Source organism: Anabrus simplex, chromosome 5, assembly GCF_040414725.1.
Source record: "Anabrus simplex isolate iqAnaSimp1 chromosome 5, ASM4041472v1, whole genome shotgun sequence".
Classification (NCBI taxonomy): domain Eukaryota; kingdom Metazoa; phylum Arthropoda; class Insecta; order Orthoptera; family Tettigoniidae; genus Anabrus; species Anabrus simplex.
In genome coordinates, this window is record NC_090269.1 from 202,088,895 (window position 1) to 202,107,908 (window position 19,014).

Below are 19,014 nucleotides of genomic sequence, written 5' to 3' on the forward strand. Positions count from 1 at the left end.
CCCCAAGAGTAAAAATAATTTTCATAAATTTTGTATTTGTGCTGTTCTATACTAGTTGGTCACATTCAAATGCATTTTTGCCATTTTCAAAAAAATTCCGTCCTAGACTTGGATTTTTGAACATGTTGCTTCAGAGCTACATTGGGACTCAGTGGTAATTCGAAGAAAAATAAACTGAAAATTTAAATTCTCTACTCTACTTTATTAAAACATTACACAGTACTAGAAACATTACAGTATCATAATTAAGACATTACACACTACAAGAAACATTAAAATATCATAATAACATGTTTTAGAACACTGGATGATGGGAGAAACGTCACATTACTTTAACAACTTTCCTTTACAAGCACTATCATTCCAGTAACAAATACAGTATACAAGTAAGGCCTACTTGGTATGGAACAGAGGAAAGCAATTTTTTTGCTGCCTGTTAAGTCATCAGCCCAGAGGCTGGTTGGATCCTCAAACAGCACCACCAAAGGCTATGCAGCTATAGGAAAACCACAAAAACCAATGACGAGGTGCGAGGGAGTTTGCCATTGCTGCAGTTAGGCACAAGTTTACATTACATTTTGCACATACTGCTTGAGTGAGTCCACCCGGGGAAAATTTGCATCTAGCTTTACCAGAGTATCCCAGCCAGTGTTCAGACCCATCGTACCCAATGTCATCATTTGGGCGTACTGCACATTTTCGCCTTTTAGTGGGTTCTTTGAGTGCTTCACTGGAGCGACGTTTTATACCTTTCCCCTGCCCTGATCTCGTAAGCGCGCTTGCAATATTTGCCTTGCCATCGAATATTGACGTTTGTTACGTCGTTGAGCCTGATGTCTACGGTACAACAACCATCCGTTCATAACGGCAACACTAATGCACCAGTATATAATTCTACTGTACCTCTTCATTGATCTCAAATCAATTCTGTACAATTCCTGAAGCATACCAGCCAAATCTACCCCTCCCATGAAGAAGTTACACTCTTTTGTAACACTGATGCAATCTATTTCCATGGTTACTTTTTGTGATGCATTCCACCTCTTACATTTCCCTACTGGATCAATTACAGCATAAGCTGATATAAAATTCACTGCTTTTCTGTCATACCATCTTATAAGTGCCACATTACTGTCCTTTTCCACACGCCAGTCGTAGCTGCCTCTTCCAGAGCGTTTTAATTCAGCTTCAGACTTCAGGGGACACTTGCCCATCCATTCCATATTGTGGCCACACAAAATAATCCCCTTTCTTTCAGTGCAATGGCAAGTTGAAGAGAAGAAAACCAGTTTTTGTGTTCAGGAAGCTCATTTGTGAGAGCCTAGCTGCCTCTGTGGACCCGTGGTAGAGTGTCGGCCTCCGGATCCCAAGATAGCGGGTTCAAACCCGGCAGAGGTAGTCGGATTTTTGAAGGGCGGAAAAAAGTCCATTCGACACTCCATGTCGTACGATGTCGGCATGTAAAAGAACTCTGGTGATACATTTGGTATTTACCCGACAAAATTAATTAAATCTCAGCCATAGACGCCCAAGAGAGATCCGGTTTACTCTAGGTCCGCTAGATGGCAGACAGAGTAAACCGGAACGTCGAAATTGACGAGCAGACAGCCAGATGGCGTCAAATCGAAATGTCTGCAAACGGTAGCTGAGGCCATACGATTATTATTATTATTATTATTATTATTATTATTATTATTATTATTATTATTATTATTATTATTATTATTATTATTATTATTATTTGTGAGAGCCACAACTATGCTTGACGAAATACGGCTGTTTCATCTTCTGAGTCCTCAAAATCTGACAATCTATTTCAGAATTCAGAATTCCATCTGATAACTGTTCAAAAATAACAAGAAGGTCCTTTCATTCCTTATTTGTGTTGGTTTCATCTTGGCTATTGGGATAAAACAAGTATAAAATGGAATTACAATCCAGTTGGTAAAAGTTAGGTTAGAATGATTTGTTTATACTTAACCCCAATGTAGCTTGAGAGCAACACCATTTTCTAATCAGATATATTCACTAGGTATCATACATATTCCAGTTTATCATGGTACATAATCTTACAACAGTACATTAAGTTGACAAATACACTAATATAAAAAGTGAACTCACCATTAATTGTTCTGAAACGTGATTTTGTAACACTGGCGGTACTAGATCACAGCCAGCTGATTCACTTCACATACTAAACACACACACTGCCACCTAGATCAGTGTTGTAAGTGGCATCTGTAGTCATTTTATGAAAACGCACACCTGTAGCTTCATGGCAACAATGGGGTTGAAGGGACCAGTCTAAATAAATAATGGTGAGGTGCCCTTGAAGTACACGTTGCTTAGGACCAACACTGGTAGCGAAAGGGTTAAGAGGTTAAAACCAAGAATAGTACTCGCATCCTTCAGTATTCGCAGTGTAGTGGAGTTGTTATGAATTTTACATTTGTTCTACACTAACAGATTAGTCTAGAATAAAATTTCTCCTCGGTTACAGGGGTTCTACCATATTATTTGTGAAAAAGGAATGTGGAGTGGAAGGACTTTTAGTGAAGTTATCTATGTACCTATGTTACTTTTTTTGCTGATTTGAGACATGAAAAAAAAAAGTTCTGAACCCCCTAAAAAATTTGTCACAAGCCGCCACTGTCCACAAAGGCACAACCTACATTTTACAATTCAAACACTATTCACTGTCTTAGCCACTCAACAGTCTAACCTCTTAACATAAAAGAATGAAATTGAATTTTACAGGGGTATCTAATACCCATTCTACTGGGCCTTTGTGGAAAACAACAGGTTAAAGTTACTGGCCAAAAAATCAAAATGATATGAAGGCAGACACTTGCAATCCTTGAAATTTGCAAATAAAAGATTAAAACCCTATTTGGGCTTCTGGCCTGAAGTTACAGAGGCTAAGCCTATACTACTGAAGTGACTAGATAAAGAGAATATTTAAATTATGAAGATTTCAAACTGAAAAAGGTTAAAAAATCATAGTCTCCTCAAAATTAAGTTGATAGGGAACGCGAGAGGGTATCAAACTCTCTATTCCCTGATTTCGGCTAAGTTCTATTGACTTGTTTGAAAGTTACGTTTTAGAAAATTAAAGTTAAATTAGTAAAGATTAGAAACCTTCCCATCGACCTATCTTTCAAAGACTATCACTTAGACAGGACCGCCATTAGCTTGAGCTGATGGATTACTCTGCGATGGACGAGGCTCCCCGCCTCCTTTATAAACACACACACTCTAGACTGGAGCGATGAATAAGACCACCAGGTCAAAAAATGTTCCAGTTTTTATGCCCGAGAGGAAAGATCTAGAAAACTCTGGGCTAAGGCCTGACACCCCCCCCCCCCCAATTTCCGTTGGGTAATTAAATAGATAAAAGATATATATGATTGGCTGAAAAATAAATATACAAAATTTGCTATTGGCCCACATCTCACGTTGGTGGGGAGAGCTAGAAGTGTTGTAAACTCTAAATCACTAAAATTAAAGAATAACCAATTCAGTGTAGTAAACCGTAAAATAAAAGAATTACTTTTACAATTTTAACAGTCCATGTTCACACCAGAGGGCATAACATTGTTTGTAGTAGAGGCATTTGTTAACAAAAATTCAAACTTCTTGCACTAGTTGTTGCGAGTTTTAGATTTAAGATGGCATTTTCCAAGGCGCTTCATATAAATTTATTATTATTATTATTATTATTATTATTATTATTGTTGTTGTTGTTGTTGTTGTTGTTGTTGTTGTTCCGGGGTATCTATGAAACGCAGAGGTGAAAGAAGGTGCCGGGGTGAATGGGTCTAACTACAAGGTCAAAGTTAATTTAAAAATTTTAACAAAGGTTATATTTTCAGAAGAAACCACAAAATTATAACAATGTTTCACTGAGTGAAATGAGTGAAATATCAATTTGGAAACAAGACTTAGAAGGATCCAAGATTTCAGAAATTTAACACTCTTGGGCTACAAGCCCCTAGTTTTACAATTTTGAGCTCCTAGCTCGACATTACAACACACTAATTTGTTCAAAGGGCAGAAATCTCCTAAAACATGGACCACTTTCTCCTAATTACAATATCGAGCCTCGCAGAGGCACTTTTACAACACTAGAAAAGAGCTCTCAGTTTTTCAAGCTTATTGAAGGCAATATCAGAACCTTACAATTACTTGCCGTCAAGGTATAACTTACAGAAATGAAACAGGGGTATCTTGTACCCAACCTAATGGGCCTTAGCAGAAAAAGAACAGGTTAAGTAAATGGCCTGAAACACCAAATTGAATGGAGGCGTGTACTTGCACTCCTAGATATGCATACTAAAACCTAAAAGGCACTAGGCCGATGAAACAGGGGCTATTCCCAGACTATGGAGGTGACTCGTATCAGAATAATTTAAGACATTACGGAAAGGAAGAAAACTAGTTACAAAATGTAGTCAGCTCAAACCAATATGAAGGGGAGCTCGAGAGGGTAAATCACTCTCTATCCCTAAATTACAGTTGCAGATTTTAGGAAATTTTCACATTAGCTGGCAGTAAGTTACATTTTAGAGAAGCAGGTTACATATTAAAGTTTCGGACCTATCCCTCGGGTCAAACTGCGGAGCGAGCAAGAAAAAAGATGTTAAAACGGCCATTACCTTGTTGAAGGACTGCTGCCAGATGAAAGAGGCACCTCCCGCCACCTGCTTCACATACACACACTTAGATGTTGATCAAGTGGCCAAGAGACGTTTATAAACCCTCGGGGAAAGTTCGAGACCTTTCATGAATAATCAAGCCACACCCACTTACTTTTATTGGCTAGCGTAAAGTTACACACCAAATGGAAGAAGAAGCCTGTGATAGGCCGAAAATTAATTACAGAAATTAGGGATTGGCTGAATTCAAAACTGGCGGAAAGAAAAGATCAATATTGCCAACCCAAAAATGAACCTAATTTAGTAAAGAACAAACTTAAGAATACAAAATTTCTTCAAATAAAGTTCCTTCATATAGTTTTTGTAGTGACATCTGTTGCAGAAAGTCCAAACTTCTTGATAAATGGTAAACAAAACACGTAGAATTTTATACAGTACTGGAAACTTCACAATCGCAAAATTAAGATTGTGACATCTTCTGAGTAAAAGTTTAAGTAGGTCTAGTTTCAAGTTCAGTGTTTCTCAGAGGAGTCCTTTTAGGCGCAACATTTAAATGTGCGGCGTAGAGGTGTACCTCCCGGTATTATTATTATTATTATTATTATTATTATTATTATTATTATTATTATTGTTGTTGTTGTTGTTGTTGTTTTATTATTATGATTGATTGATTGATTGATTGAAAGCTGTGATGAAGTGGCTTCATAGAGTAATAATATTAGCATGGCGTGTTAGTAAGGTACCTTCCAATTGGACAAAAGCAGTAATTGCACTTATCTCTAAACAAGGGAACAGAAAGGATTGTAACACCTATCGACATAAGTCATTGATCAGCATACCAGGCAAGGTGTTCACAGGGTTTTTGGAAAGGGGGGGGGGGGGTTGCAGTCAGTTGTTGAAAGGAAGCTGAATGAAAACCAGTGTGGTTTCAGACCATAAAGGGGCTCTCATTATCAGATTTTTAGTATGCGCTAGGTAATTGAGAAATGCTGGGAGAGGAATCCAGTTATATTTTTATACTTATGTTTTGTAAAGAAAAAGGAAAAGATGTTCATGATACTGGGAAACTCTTGGGATTAAGGGTTGTTGTTCTTGTTTGAGTTAAGTCAATAGACTGGTTTGATGCAGCAGTCCATGCCACTCCATCCTGTGGTAACCTTTTCATTTCTACATAACTGCTGCATCCTACATCTGCTCTAATCTGCTTGTCATATTTATACCTTAGTATCAAAGGGTAAGAAGGGTCCACCTGTTCAATACCATTAGAATGTACAGTATATTGTCTAATTCTAATGGTATTGAATAGGTGGACCCTTCCTACACTTTGATAGTGATCAATTGTCAATACGGACCATAATGAAATTCATAACTTATGATATTCATACCTTGGTCTATCCCTTCCGTTCTTCCCCCTACACTTCCTCAAAAACCAGTTGCACAAGTCCTGGATGTCCTACCATTCTCTCTCTTCTCATCAGATTTAGCCACAATGATCTCCTCTCACCAATTCGATTCAGTATCTCTTCATTCGTGATACAATCTGTCCATCTCGCCCTCAGCATTCTTCTGCAACACCATATTTCAAAAGCTTCTATTCTCTTTCTCCATGTTTCGCTTCCATACAATGCCACGCTCCAAATGAGTCTTCAAAAACATTTTTCTAATTCCTATATCAATGTTCGAAGTGAGCAAATTTATTTTCTTAAGAAAGGCCTTCCTTGCTTGCGCTGGCCTGCATTTTAGTCCTCTTTACTTCTGCTATTGTTAGTTATTTTGCTACCCAAGTAACAATATTCATCTGCTTCCTTTAAGACTTCATTTCCCACTCTTTAATATTCCTTGCATCACCTGACTTCGTACGACTGCACTCCATTACTTCTGTTTTGGACTTACGGTAATTACTTTCATTTTGTACTCCTCACCCAAGACTCCGTCCATACCATTCAGCAACTTCTCCACATCTTCTGCAGTCTCAGATAAAATAACAATATCATCGGCTAATCTGAGGGTTTTGATTTCCTCTCTTTGGATTTGATTCCCTTTCCATATTCTTCTTTGATTTCCTTTACTGCTTGTTCTATATATACATTTATATGGAGGGGGGGGGACAAACTGCAACCTTGCCTCACCCCTTTCTGGATTGCTTTTTCATAGCCCTCGATTCTTATCACTGCAGGCTGATTTTGATATTGATTGTAGATAATTCTTCTTTCTCGGTACTTGATCCCAATCACCTTCAGAATCTCAAATAGCTTGGTCCAATCAACATTATCAAATGCCTTTTCTAGATCCACGAACGCCATTTCCTTTCCCATCGTCGCCGTAAGACCTGTCTGTGTCGGTGCGACGTAAAGCAACTAGCAAAAAAAATATTTTAAAGCGCGGTTCACCATGCTGTTATAAGTAGCGCATTTGTGTGTGTGTGGATGTGTGGAGTCCTGTCTTATGGTTATTGCTGTTTGTGTGGGTTTTCTATAAATACTGTATGTTAGAGAAAATGGGAGCCTGTTTATTGTAAGGTCTAGAAAGTTAATTTGTTTGTTGGATTCCAACTCAAGGATGAATTTTATATCTGGATCTATTTTATTGAGGTTGTCAAGAGTGGTGTTAGCACTAGTAGTCCTATCATCTAGTATTACCAAAGTGTCATCGGCATATCTGGACCAAAATAGAATATTAGAAAATGTGTCATCATTGTCGATTATTGTATGTTCTAAGAAGTCCAGATATATTTCCGCTAAGATCCCCGAAGCCGGCGACCCCATTGCCAGTCCATCCTGTTGGTATATGATACTATCGAAGGTGAAGTAGTTATTAATAATTACTAATTTCAGGACATTCATAAAGTCTTGAACCTCAAGTTTGCTTAGGGAACTGTGTGTATTTAGATTTCTTTCAATGATGGGAATTAATTTTTTGTATTAATACTTGGATACATATTAGTAATGTCAAATTAGTGGATGGAATGTAATGGGGTTGTATTTCAAAGTTATCTAATTTCTTGATCAACTCAATAGTGTTTTTTACAGATTTATTTGACGAAAATCTGTAGTTATTTTTTAGGAATTTCTGAATGAACTGAAAAGGTTTATAAAGTGGGCTAGGCCTATAGTTAATAATTGGGCGGAAGGGAGTGCCGGCTTTGTGGATCTTAGGGAATGCTTTGGCAGTGGGCAGACCCGGATTCATGTTGTAAAGTTTTGCTTTTTCCTGACCAGTGAAGAGAAAGGATTTATTATTATTATTATTATTATTATTATTATTATTATTATTATTATTATTATTATTATTATTATTATTATTATTATTATTATTAGGAGATGCCGTTTTATTTTCGGATGTATTTTACTCAATTTCCTTTTTACGTCTAATCTTACTTCCGCTTGAAAATCTAGAGGCATTTTATTAATGGTGACTTCTTATTCTATGACTAAGTTAGAAGCTGTATTCACTTTGTTGAAACTGGACCAGTTATGTTTAGGACCTTTTTCAAGGATTGTGTTTTCATCATCATTTAGTTGTGTTTTTGATAAGTTAATGCCGTGATTAAAAGCCAAGTTATTTTTGAGTGTATTAAGTTTCCTCTCGAGGGTAAGCTGTTTTTTTAGATAAGATCTCAAATAATCTGCAATTAATTTGGTTCTGAAACAAGTTCCATTGAGCACCGTTAAGTGAGGAAGCTGCTTCAAGATGGGTCTCATAAAGTCGATTGATTAAGAATGAAAGGAAATTGAGTAAAATTTAAACATCCGAAAATAAAACGGCATCTACTAATAATAATAATAATAATAATAATAATAAAAATCCTTTCGTTGAATGGGAACAAGTCCTTAAGTTTAAAAAGAAAATCAAGGATAATAGCCTCATTATCACTAAAGCAGACAAAGGGAACACGACCGTCATTATGGACAAAGATGAATTACATAAATAAAACAATAGATTTTTTTAATAGCAGTTCATTTTCCATAGTGAAGAAAGACCCTACCCAACAAATCCAACGTCACTTAAAACAAACCCTCAAAAACTCCTCGTTTCTCTTCACTGATCAGGAAAAAGCAAAACTTTACAACATGAATCCAGGTCTACCCACTGCCAAAGCATTCCCTAAGATCCACAAGGCCGGCACCCCCATCTGCCCAATTATTTATTAACTATAGGCCTAGCCTACTTTATAAACTTTTTCAGTTCATTCAGAAATTCCTAAAAAACAACTATAGATTTTTGTCAAATAAATCTGTAAAACACACTATAGAGTTGATCAAGAAATTAGATAACTTTGATATACAACCCCATTATTCCATCCACTCATTTGTCATTACTAATATGTATCCAAGTATTAATAGCAAAAAATTAATTCCCATCATTGAAAGAAATCTAAATACACACAGTTCCCTAAGCAAACTTGAGGTTCAAGACTTTATGAATGTCCTGAAATTAGTAATTAATAATAACTACTTCACCTTCGATAGTATCATATACCAACAGGATGGACTGGCAATGGGGTCGCCGGCTTCGGGGATCTTAGCGGAAATATATCTGGACTTCTTAGAACATACAATAATCGACAATGATGACACATTTTCTAATATTCTATTTTGGTCCAGATATGTCGATGACACTTTGGTAATACTAGATGATAGGACTACTAGTGCTAACACCACTCTTGACAACCTCAATAAAATAGATCCAGATATAAAATTCACCCTTGAGTCGGAATCCAACAAACAAATTAACTTTCTAGACTTTACAATAAACAGGCTCCCATTTTCTCTAACATACAGTATTTATAGAACACCCACACAAACTGCAATAACCATAAGACAGGACTCCACACATCCACACACACACACAAATGCGCTACTTATAACAGCATGGTGAACCGCGCATTTAAAATACCAATGTCAAAAGCTAACTACAAGAAAGAACTAAACACCATCCATTCCATTGCCAAATTCAATGGATATAATGACTATTTCATAGATAGAATAATAAATAAATTCAAGCACCGACCTAACACAACGCTAGAAAAAGAAAAACATTACCCTACCGCATATTCCACTTTCACCTTTAATGAAAATGTTTACAGTGTCACCAACATCTTTAAGAAGCACAATATCAAGATATCCCTTCATACCAACAATAGGAATGTTGAAATAATTCACAATTCATTCTAACACAATAAACAAAAATAACAACTTTTTGAGGTCAGGGGTATACAGGTTTAGTTGCAATAACTGCAATTCCATGTACATAGGAGAGACCGGACGAAACTTCAGAATCAGGTACATGGAGCACGCCAATGCCATTAGACATAATAGGTTTTCGGCAGTGGTCCAACATATTGTCGTTGCCGGGACAAAACCTCCTATGTGATAATATTTTTGGAAATATACTGACCCGCATCACATACATTATGAAGAGCGAGAATGCCTTGACAATATTCACACATTATTGCATCTTAGATGACAGAACCTTACTGGCCAAAGTTCTAAGCTAAAATATTTCACATAGGAGGTTTTGTCCCAGTAGCGACGATATGCATGACGCTAAACATACTTTTACTACAATAGACCAAGATTTGGAGATCCTTAGAACATTAGGAAAAGGCCCTCTCCTGGATATCATCGAAAATTGTTTTATACACCTTGATCAGTTTTTTAACCCTAATTTAAACTTAAATGAAATTTCTGAGAAATCCAATATTCTTTAAGATTTCCTTATTACGGTTTTTAAACATGTTCAGTTCACGAAAAAGCGTTTGATCTTCCACGCATTACATAACACCGTATCTTGCCACACGTTCCCACCACATAGCCCTCCAGACCCACCCCCAACCCTCCCCCATAGGCGTTTCCTCTCCAAGCCCCTCCCTTCCTGTCCTCCCCTCCCCTAATCACCTTTACTCGCAAACCTGCTTCAGTCGCCAACTCCTCTCCACACTATAAGTTTTCCGGCACGCTGCAGCAAGGTGAGTCTCCATTCTTTGATTCTCTATATCCATGCATCATTTGACTTACCCTCTACAGAACTCCACACTCAAAATCAGCTCTCTGTTTTCTTTAGGTCTTACGTTCCGATTGAACCGAGGAACCTCGGTCCTACACAATACAACAGGACCTACATGTACATTCTAATACCCACAGCACAACTTCAAATTAAGAAGACCATGCCACCAGCAGTGACCGGACTATTCCTCAGTACCGTATTATGAACAAGATTTTAATGTGTTCACAAATTTTTTTATCGTATCAAAGCATAAATTCACAGAAAGCATTCCAGCCAATGTACAAGACTAATACGGCGTTAACGCGTTGCTATCTGTAGACATTTTACATGAATTATTTTAAATGTGACAATTTACGAATTTTATTTAGTCTGTGTGTCTTGTTGCTATATGCAAACCTATTCACTTGCTTGGTTTTATCTATGGCTGATAATGACATTATGTACGTGTCAAAACCGGTACCATTATAATTAAAATGTTGTAACATAACCTATTGCAACAGTTGTGTATTGAAAAGGTGGATTCTATTATATTAAATTACTTTTGTGATTCTCGTACATCTTGCACACTAAATGGAATAACCTTGCCATGCTGGTTTCTCCTTAAGCAGTCAGTAATTCAGAGGGAATGTCATCACTTCCAGGTGCTTTGTTCCTATTTAGGTCTCTTAAAGCACTGTCGAATTCTGACCTCAAAATTGGGTCACCCATTTCATCAGCATCAACAGTCTCTTCTTGTTCCAGAACCATATCACCTACGTCCTTACCTTGATACAAATGTTGGGTATGTTCCTGCCATCTTTCTGCCTTATCTTCTTTCCCTACAAGTGGTTGTCCATCTGAGCTCTTAATATTCATACGCCTAGTTTTCCTTTCTCCGAAAGTTTCCTTGATTTTCCTGTATGCAGCATCTACCTTACCTGGGACCATACTCCTTTCAACATCCTTGCACTTCTCCTCCAGCCATTCCTTAGCTGCTCTGCACTTCCTATCCTCTTCAATCACATGTATTCTTCAATTTCTTCCAACTTCAGATGGCATTTCATGACTAACGAGTTGTGATCAGAGTCTAAATCTGCTCCTGGGAAAGTTTTGCAATCCAACACCTGGTTTCTGAATCTCTGCCTAATCATAATGAAGTCTATTTGATACCTTCCAGTGTCTCCAGGTCTCGCCCATATGTACAGCCATTGTTTGTGTTGTTTGAACCAAGTATTGGCAAGGACTAAATTGTGATTGGTGCAGAATTCAACCAGCCGACTTCCTCTTTCGTTCCTTTGTCCCAATCCGAATTCTCCTACTGCATTACATTCTCTTCCTTGGCCTACCACTGCATTCCAGTCTCCCATTACAATTAGATTCTCGTCACCTTTTACATATTGTAGTAAATCTTCTGCCCCTTCATGTATTCTTTCGATTTCCTCATCATCCGTTGAAGTAGTAGGCATATAAACCTGCAGTATTGTAGTGTGCATTGGTTTGGTGTCTATCTTGGCAAGAATCATCCTTTCACTATGCTGGTCATAGTAGCTTACCCGCTGCCCTATTTTCTTATTCATTATTAAACCAACTCCTGCATTTCCCCTCTTTGATTTTGTGTTGATAATTCTGTAGTCACCTGACCAAAAATCCTGCTCTTCCTGCCAATGTAAGAGTATGTCACTTTTACCAACTAGATCTAACTTTAGTCTATCCATCTCCCTTTTCAGACTCTCTAACCTACCACAACGATTCAAACTTCTAACATTCCATGCTCCGACTTGCAAAATGTTAGTATCCACCTTCCTGATGGTCACCCTTTCTCATGTAGTCCCCATTCGGATCTCCGGACTATTTTACCTACGGAATATTTTACCCGGGAGGAAGCCATCATCAGTACATCATTCATACAGAGAGAGAGCTGCACATCCTCGGAGTTAGTTATGGCTATAGTTTCCCGTTGCTTTCAGCTGTGCAGCAGTATCAATACAGTTAAGCCATGTTGAGTATTATTACAAGGCGATATCAGTCAATCATCTGGACAGCCGTCCTTGTAACTTTCGAAAAGCTGCTCCCCCCTCCTTTCGATGAACCATTTGTTTGTCTGGTTTCTCAACAGATACCCATCCAACATGGTTGCACCTGCGGCTGGGCTATCTGCTTCATTGGAACACGCAAGCCTTCCAACCACAGCAAGGTCACAAGGTTCACATGGGAGGGGGATTAAGGTGGATTATTAAAATCAATCGAAGGCATTTATGTCGACAATTCAGCTGCAGTGAGAATTGATGGTAGAATGAGTTTCATGTTCAAGGTACCTACTGGGGTTAGGTAAGGCTGTAATCTTTCACCTTCATTGTTCATAGTTTACATGGGTCATCTGCTAAAAGGTATTAAGTGGCAGGGAGGAATTCAGTTAGGTAAAAATGTAGTAGCAGTTTGGACTAGCTGACAACTTGGTCATAATGGCAGTTTGTGTTGAAAGCTTTCTAATAGAACTTGAAAATAGGTGCAATGAGTATGCTATGAAAATTGGCCTTTACAAGACTAAAAACTTAGGAAATCAGCTGCATTCTGTAAGAAGAAATTCAGCTCTCAGATGGAACTATATTAACATTGGTCTGTTTTCAGACCAACTTTGCTATAGGGGAGTGAAAGCTGGGTGGATTCAGGATGTCTTATTCATAAGTTAGGCGTAACAGACATGAAAGTAGCGAGGATGATTCCTCGTACAAACAGGTGGGAACATTGGCTGGAGGATACTTGAAAGAGGAGATAAAAGGATAAGTTATGAATGAACTTGATGGATAAAGCTGCAGGCATAAATTGGTTTCGGTGGTGGGGTCATGTGAGATGAATGGAGCAGAATAAGTTACCTGAGAGAATAATGGACTCTTATTACGAAGGGCAGGAGAATTAGAGGGGGACCATAAGGACAATAGTTAGACTCGGTTTCTAACGATTTAAAGATAACGAGGTATAGAACTAAATTGGGCCAGAGAAATAGAGGATTGTGGTGGTGATTAATGAATTCAGAGGTTTGCAGACTCACTGCTAAAAGGCATGATAGTCTATAAGGAAGATGGATCGACAGATGGAATTATTATTAATTTTTAGGGTATAGACCCATCAGCATAGATTACATTATTTTGAAAGGTGAATCACATAAATCATGTAAATCTTTCCTTGTATTATAGTAGTGATTTGTTCATTGCCAAGGCTAGGGACCCACCAGCCCACCCCTAGAATTATTTTTTATAAGAGACTGTCATAAACCATGTGGCATTTTTCATACCACACACAACAGCCACTGCCATTGGCTGAAATTCATGAAAAAATGGCATCGCTTCTAGAATTCAGCACAGATTGATGTGAATATCGGCTGTGTGGGCAATTAAAGCATGAAGGCAATTGTTGAAATGACGCCGTGTAAGTGTTGTGTGCCACTCGCCTAGGAGGCGGTTTTGTCATGCATTCCTGACAGTTTAGACTAATGGAGTGTCGCTATAAACCTGGTGTGTCTGGACCTATCGAGTTTCACTATCAGATATCCCATCGGTTTTTTGTAGTAACTGACTAACCCTCTATTGTAGCAACAAAGGAGCGTCATGCTGCAGGAACCTGTAGCTCTCTTGGCTGGCGGGCCTATACTAGTCATTCCAAAGTTCAATTTTTTCCGAGTTTTTTCAGACAGTTCTTTCGTAAATTTATGTTTCCATCTATGATTGCCATAAAAAGTCACTGTTAACATTTGTATAGCCTATATGATTGCCATAAATTGTTGGTTGCCATTCGTGTTATTAATCTTATATCCTACTTTAATTTGTACTTGCATCTTGATTTTTCAGCCTCTTTATGAAGATAGTAAGCTTATAATGTCCAAGTTCCTTATGTTAGCTGATGAGTCTCTGAAGTCTGTTACCACAGAATTGAGTGGGGCTCACATTGTGGACATAAGTAATCTAATACTACAGTTGGAAGAAATAGCTGAGATACAGATGCAGACAAGGCAAATGGCTGCCTATAGCAAAGAGAAACTTCTTGAATTGCAGTCTCAGATATTGGGTAAGTTCAGAAATTGTTATAGAATCTTGAGTGATTGATCTACTAAAAGGTTACAGCAGTATTGAATAGGTGGAAACCTTTAGCTTTTGTTTTACACTATATTGCTCTTCAATACGGATTAATATGAAATTTATTACCTATGATCTTGCCTCATTCTCGAAAGTTCATTAACAGGAACGAATTGAATGGATAATTTTGAATCCCTTATAAATCAAAGACAAGGAGCCAGATAGGTTACAGGCAAAGGATAAACTCATTGGCAGGCCAATGTAAACAGAGAGAGAACAGGAGAGAGAGGAGAGACAAGGGCTAGTGGAAGAATCCACTGTGGGTGGAGGAACAATAGAAAGCAAAGACAGTGCCGAACGTTCTGACATACTGCTGTATTCAAAGAGGAACACTCTCCTCAAAGAACCCTATTCTTCTAGATCTGGAGCTGAGAACCCTGTTGTTTTACCTTTTAATCTTTTTGACCGGGCGAGTTGGTCGTGCGGTTAGAGGCGCACAGCTGTGAGCTTGCATCTGGGAGATAGTGGGTTCGAATTCCACTGTCAGCAGCCCTGAGGATGGTTTTCTGTGGTTTCCCATTTTTACACTAGGCAAATGCTGGGGCTGTACCTTAATTAAGGCCACGGCCGCTTCCTTCCGGCTCCTAAGCCTTTCCTATCCTATCGTCGCCATAAGACCTATCTGTGTCGGTGCGACGTAAAGCCCCTAGCATAATAGATTCAAAATTAAATTTGCATAATTTTTCTCTTCTCCCATTTTTTAAGGTTAAAAGATGCTAAGAAATTCGGAAAATCGCGTGAGTAAATATGGTATTCCGTAATGCTTATTGCATGTCCTGACACAAAAGGATGACTGTTAATGTGTATCATATGTAATTTATATTAAAGAATTTCAGTTGCTGTGTTTCTTTTTCTAACATCAGAGGTATATCTGGCAATTAACCCTTCATTTGTAAATTGCTACATTCTTGAAAAATGCTATTATTTATTTCCTAGGAACAGAGGAAGAGAAGGTGATAAATGGTGGAAATGCTTCTGGGAAAACTCTTGAGGATTTCTCACACATTGCAGATAAGGTGAGAAATGTCCTTCACAACTAGTTACTATAAAACTGGTTATTCCAATTACTGTATTTATAAAGGGAAGTCGAATGAAAACTGTATACCCGTCCTAACACACATACTGTGCGAAAGGTGGGAACACTGTTCTTTCATATCGATACTGCCATCGCTGTGGTAGGATAACTGCATAGTGACAACTCACAGGTGCACACAGTTGTTGGGTTATGTCTTTGCTGGTGCGCAGACTGGTCTAGTGTGTTTATCCAGCTGTAGAAATGGAGGCAAGCAAAGAAGAGCAGAAGAATGTGGTTCATTTTCTGGTGGCTGAGGGTGCTTGTACCGTTACAGATGACTGACATGACGCGATTCTGTCAATCTTTGTCCCTCCATCAGTTGATGTGGAACCCACTGTGCGCAATTTTTACGGAAATGCAAATGATCTTTGATAATGTCATGCACGGAGCCATGGCTAATGCCAACCTGAATACAAATAACTTCTCTGTGATTAGTCTATTTTCCCAGATAAGGCTATTGAGTAATGGCTCGATGGGCCTGTCCTGGATACGCGTCATCTTACAGTGATGTGCACCCTTCTTGGCATCTTCTGTGCCACTCGTGCACACTAGTCATGGACATGCAGTGTTCACCATACTTGTAGACATGCGATGATGAGTTTTGTGGACTCAAGCCCCCTCAGCCACCAGAAAATCAACCACATCTCTCTGCCTTTCTTTGCTTGCCTCCATTTCTACATCTGGACGAACACACTAGACCATTGCAAGCTGTCCACTTCATGGCCGTATAGATGAGTTTAATCAACAAATTAATCTAAAAAGCCACCTAATCGATACTTTGGTTATTCCAATTACTGTATTTATAAAGGGAAGTCAAATGAAAACTGTATACCTGTCCTAACACACATACTGTGCGAAAGGTGGGAACACTGTTCTTTCGTATCGATACTGCCATCGCTGTGGTAGGATAACTGCATAGTGACAACTCACAGGTGCACACAGTTGTTGGGTTATGTCTTTGCTGGTGCGCAGACTGGTCTAGTGTGTTTATCCAGCTGTAGAAATGGAGGCAAGCAAAGAAGAGCAGAAGAATGTGGTTCATTTTCTGTTGACACTAGACCATTTCGTGCACCATTAAAGACATAACCCAACAACTGTGTGCACCTGTGAGTTGTCACTATGCAGTTCTACCACAGCGATGGCAGTATCAATAAGTAACAATAGTGTTGCCAACTTTTGTGTGGAATGCGAGCTTTGGCAGGTTTTAAATTTTCATTTGACTGCCCCTTATAGCTTGTCTGAGTGGATTGGACAATAGAGTACTGGCTTTTTGAGTTCAAGTTGATGGTTTTGTTGACTTTACGTCGCCCTGACACAGATAGGTCTTATGGCGACGATGGGATAGGAAAGGCCTAGGAGTGGGACGGAAGCAGCCGTGGCCCCAGCATTTTCCTGGTGTGAAAATGGAAAACCACCACTCAGTTTTGTGGTATTTCAAAGTGCTCAAATACCATCAGCGTTGTGTCAGTCTATTTTGCAGCAAATAAGGGAATTCCTGTTTGACAAAATTCTGTGCTTCAGCAACTTCAAAAATACCGGGCTGAGTGCCTCAGACGGCTGAGGCGCTGGCCTTCTGATCCTAAATTGGCAGGTTCGATCCTGGCTCAGTCTGGTGGTATTTCAAGGTGCTCAAATACATCAACCTCATGTCGGTAGATTTACAGGCACGTGAAAGAACTCCTGCAGGACAAACTTCTGGCACCTTGGCGTCTCCAAAAACCGTAAAAGTAGTTAGATGTAAAACCTATACTAACTGTTGCTGCTACTACCACTACTACATTGTATAGTGGAATGAGGACAGGCTTCATTAATGTATAATTTGTATATTGCTTGTTACAGTTTTCTCAGTGAACATCCTTATTCATTAACACTGTACCTCTTCTTTTTCCATTGAGGAGCACTATTTCTTAATGTTTTAAATTCCATGGGAATCCTATATTTAAAAAAAAGAAGGTACTTGCAGAATTTAGAATGATATACTTTTTCCACCTAGAATGAATTCAGTGAACCTGCAATAGAAATCCTGAAGAAAGAAATGGAAATTAGTAAAACTGGATTCATATTTTGCTTAACCTCACTAGGGTAACAGGAATTGGAAATCGGAAACCTTACATCAGTTGGTTTTGCAGTATATCACAGTAGTCATCTCCAGGTTCTTAGGTGTAAAGGATTGTTGGTTTTCAGAAGCACATTGCAAAACATTTAAAAACTTCTCGTCACATCAGCAGAAATTAAGGATTCATACTTGAAGCAAGTGAAATATTCCTCTTCAAAAATGCTTGCATCAATATGTTCTCCTTTCGGTATTTCACTTATGTTGCACATAATTTGATACCCTTGTTTTTTTCAAGCACTAGTTTAATTTTTTCAGTTTACCTTCTCTTTTTTTCAGATATGGTTCAAATATATCTTGTTTGTCTTCAGTGTTTGTCCCTCCTGTTGGTGGAGTCTGCTACATGGATTCGTTGTCTCCATTTAGTTCTGTCCTGGGGCATGTTAGGGTGGAGATTGATGCTCTTCAGATCTTCGTGAGAGGTATCGGCCCTTCGCTGTTTTGGTCTCCTACCGACTACTTCTAACGCGATAGTATTGGCGTCTGCCCTTAGTACATGTCCAAACCATTGTTGATGACTCTTGTGCATTTTTTCTTGATTCGCTGCAACACCAAATCTCTCCCTGATGGATTCATTGGAGATGTGATCCAGTTTTGCAATGCCAGCTATCCACCTGAGCATCTTAGTCTCCATGACACCCATTCGGCGCTCTTGTCTCAGTAGTCGGCCAACATTCTCAACCATACAGTGCGACAGATCGGATGACAGTAATAGATTTTTGATTTGAGATTCTCTCATTCTCCGGTCGCAGGTGACGCTGGTTGTTGTTCTCCATTTCATCCAGGCTGCGGATATCCTTACACGATTCAAATATATATATATAGTTATTTAATAGAGAAAAGATGTTTAAGAGATGATGGATGAACTAATGATGATTTGAATTCAGAATGGACAGTAAAAATGTAGTCAAAATAAAGTGAAGTTGCAATAAAAAGCCATTAAGACCTAGAAAAGGAGCAATAAGCCAAAAATGCTGGAAAAAAACACAAAAAAAAAAAAGACAAAACCCACCATTTTCTGACCTACAATGACCCAGAATGAACATATATTACATT

At 38.5% G+C, this 19,014-nt stretch overlaps 1 protein-coding gene across 2 annotated transcripts in view; it reads left to right on the forward strand.

The window, feature by feature from the left end:
• The window catches only part of LOC136874436 (HAUS augmin-like complex subunit 6), a 333,441-nt gene that overhangs the window by 220,774 nt on the left and 93,653 nt on the right, over positions 1-19,014 (forward strand). For both annotated transcript variants that reach the window (XM_068227904.1, XM_068227905.1), the window contains exons 7-8: positions 14,486-14,702; positions 15,707-15,786. In XM_068227904.1, coding sequence (XP_068084005.1) covers positions 14,486-14,702; positions 15,707-15,786 — 297 coding nt within the window. The remainder of the gene's footprint in view (positions 1-14,485; positions 14,703-15,706; positions 15,787-19,014) is intronic.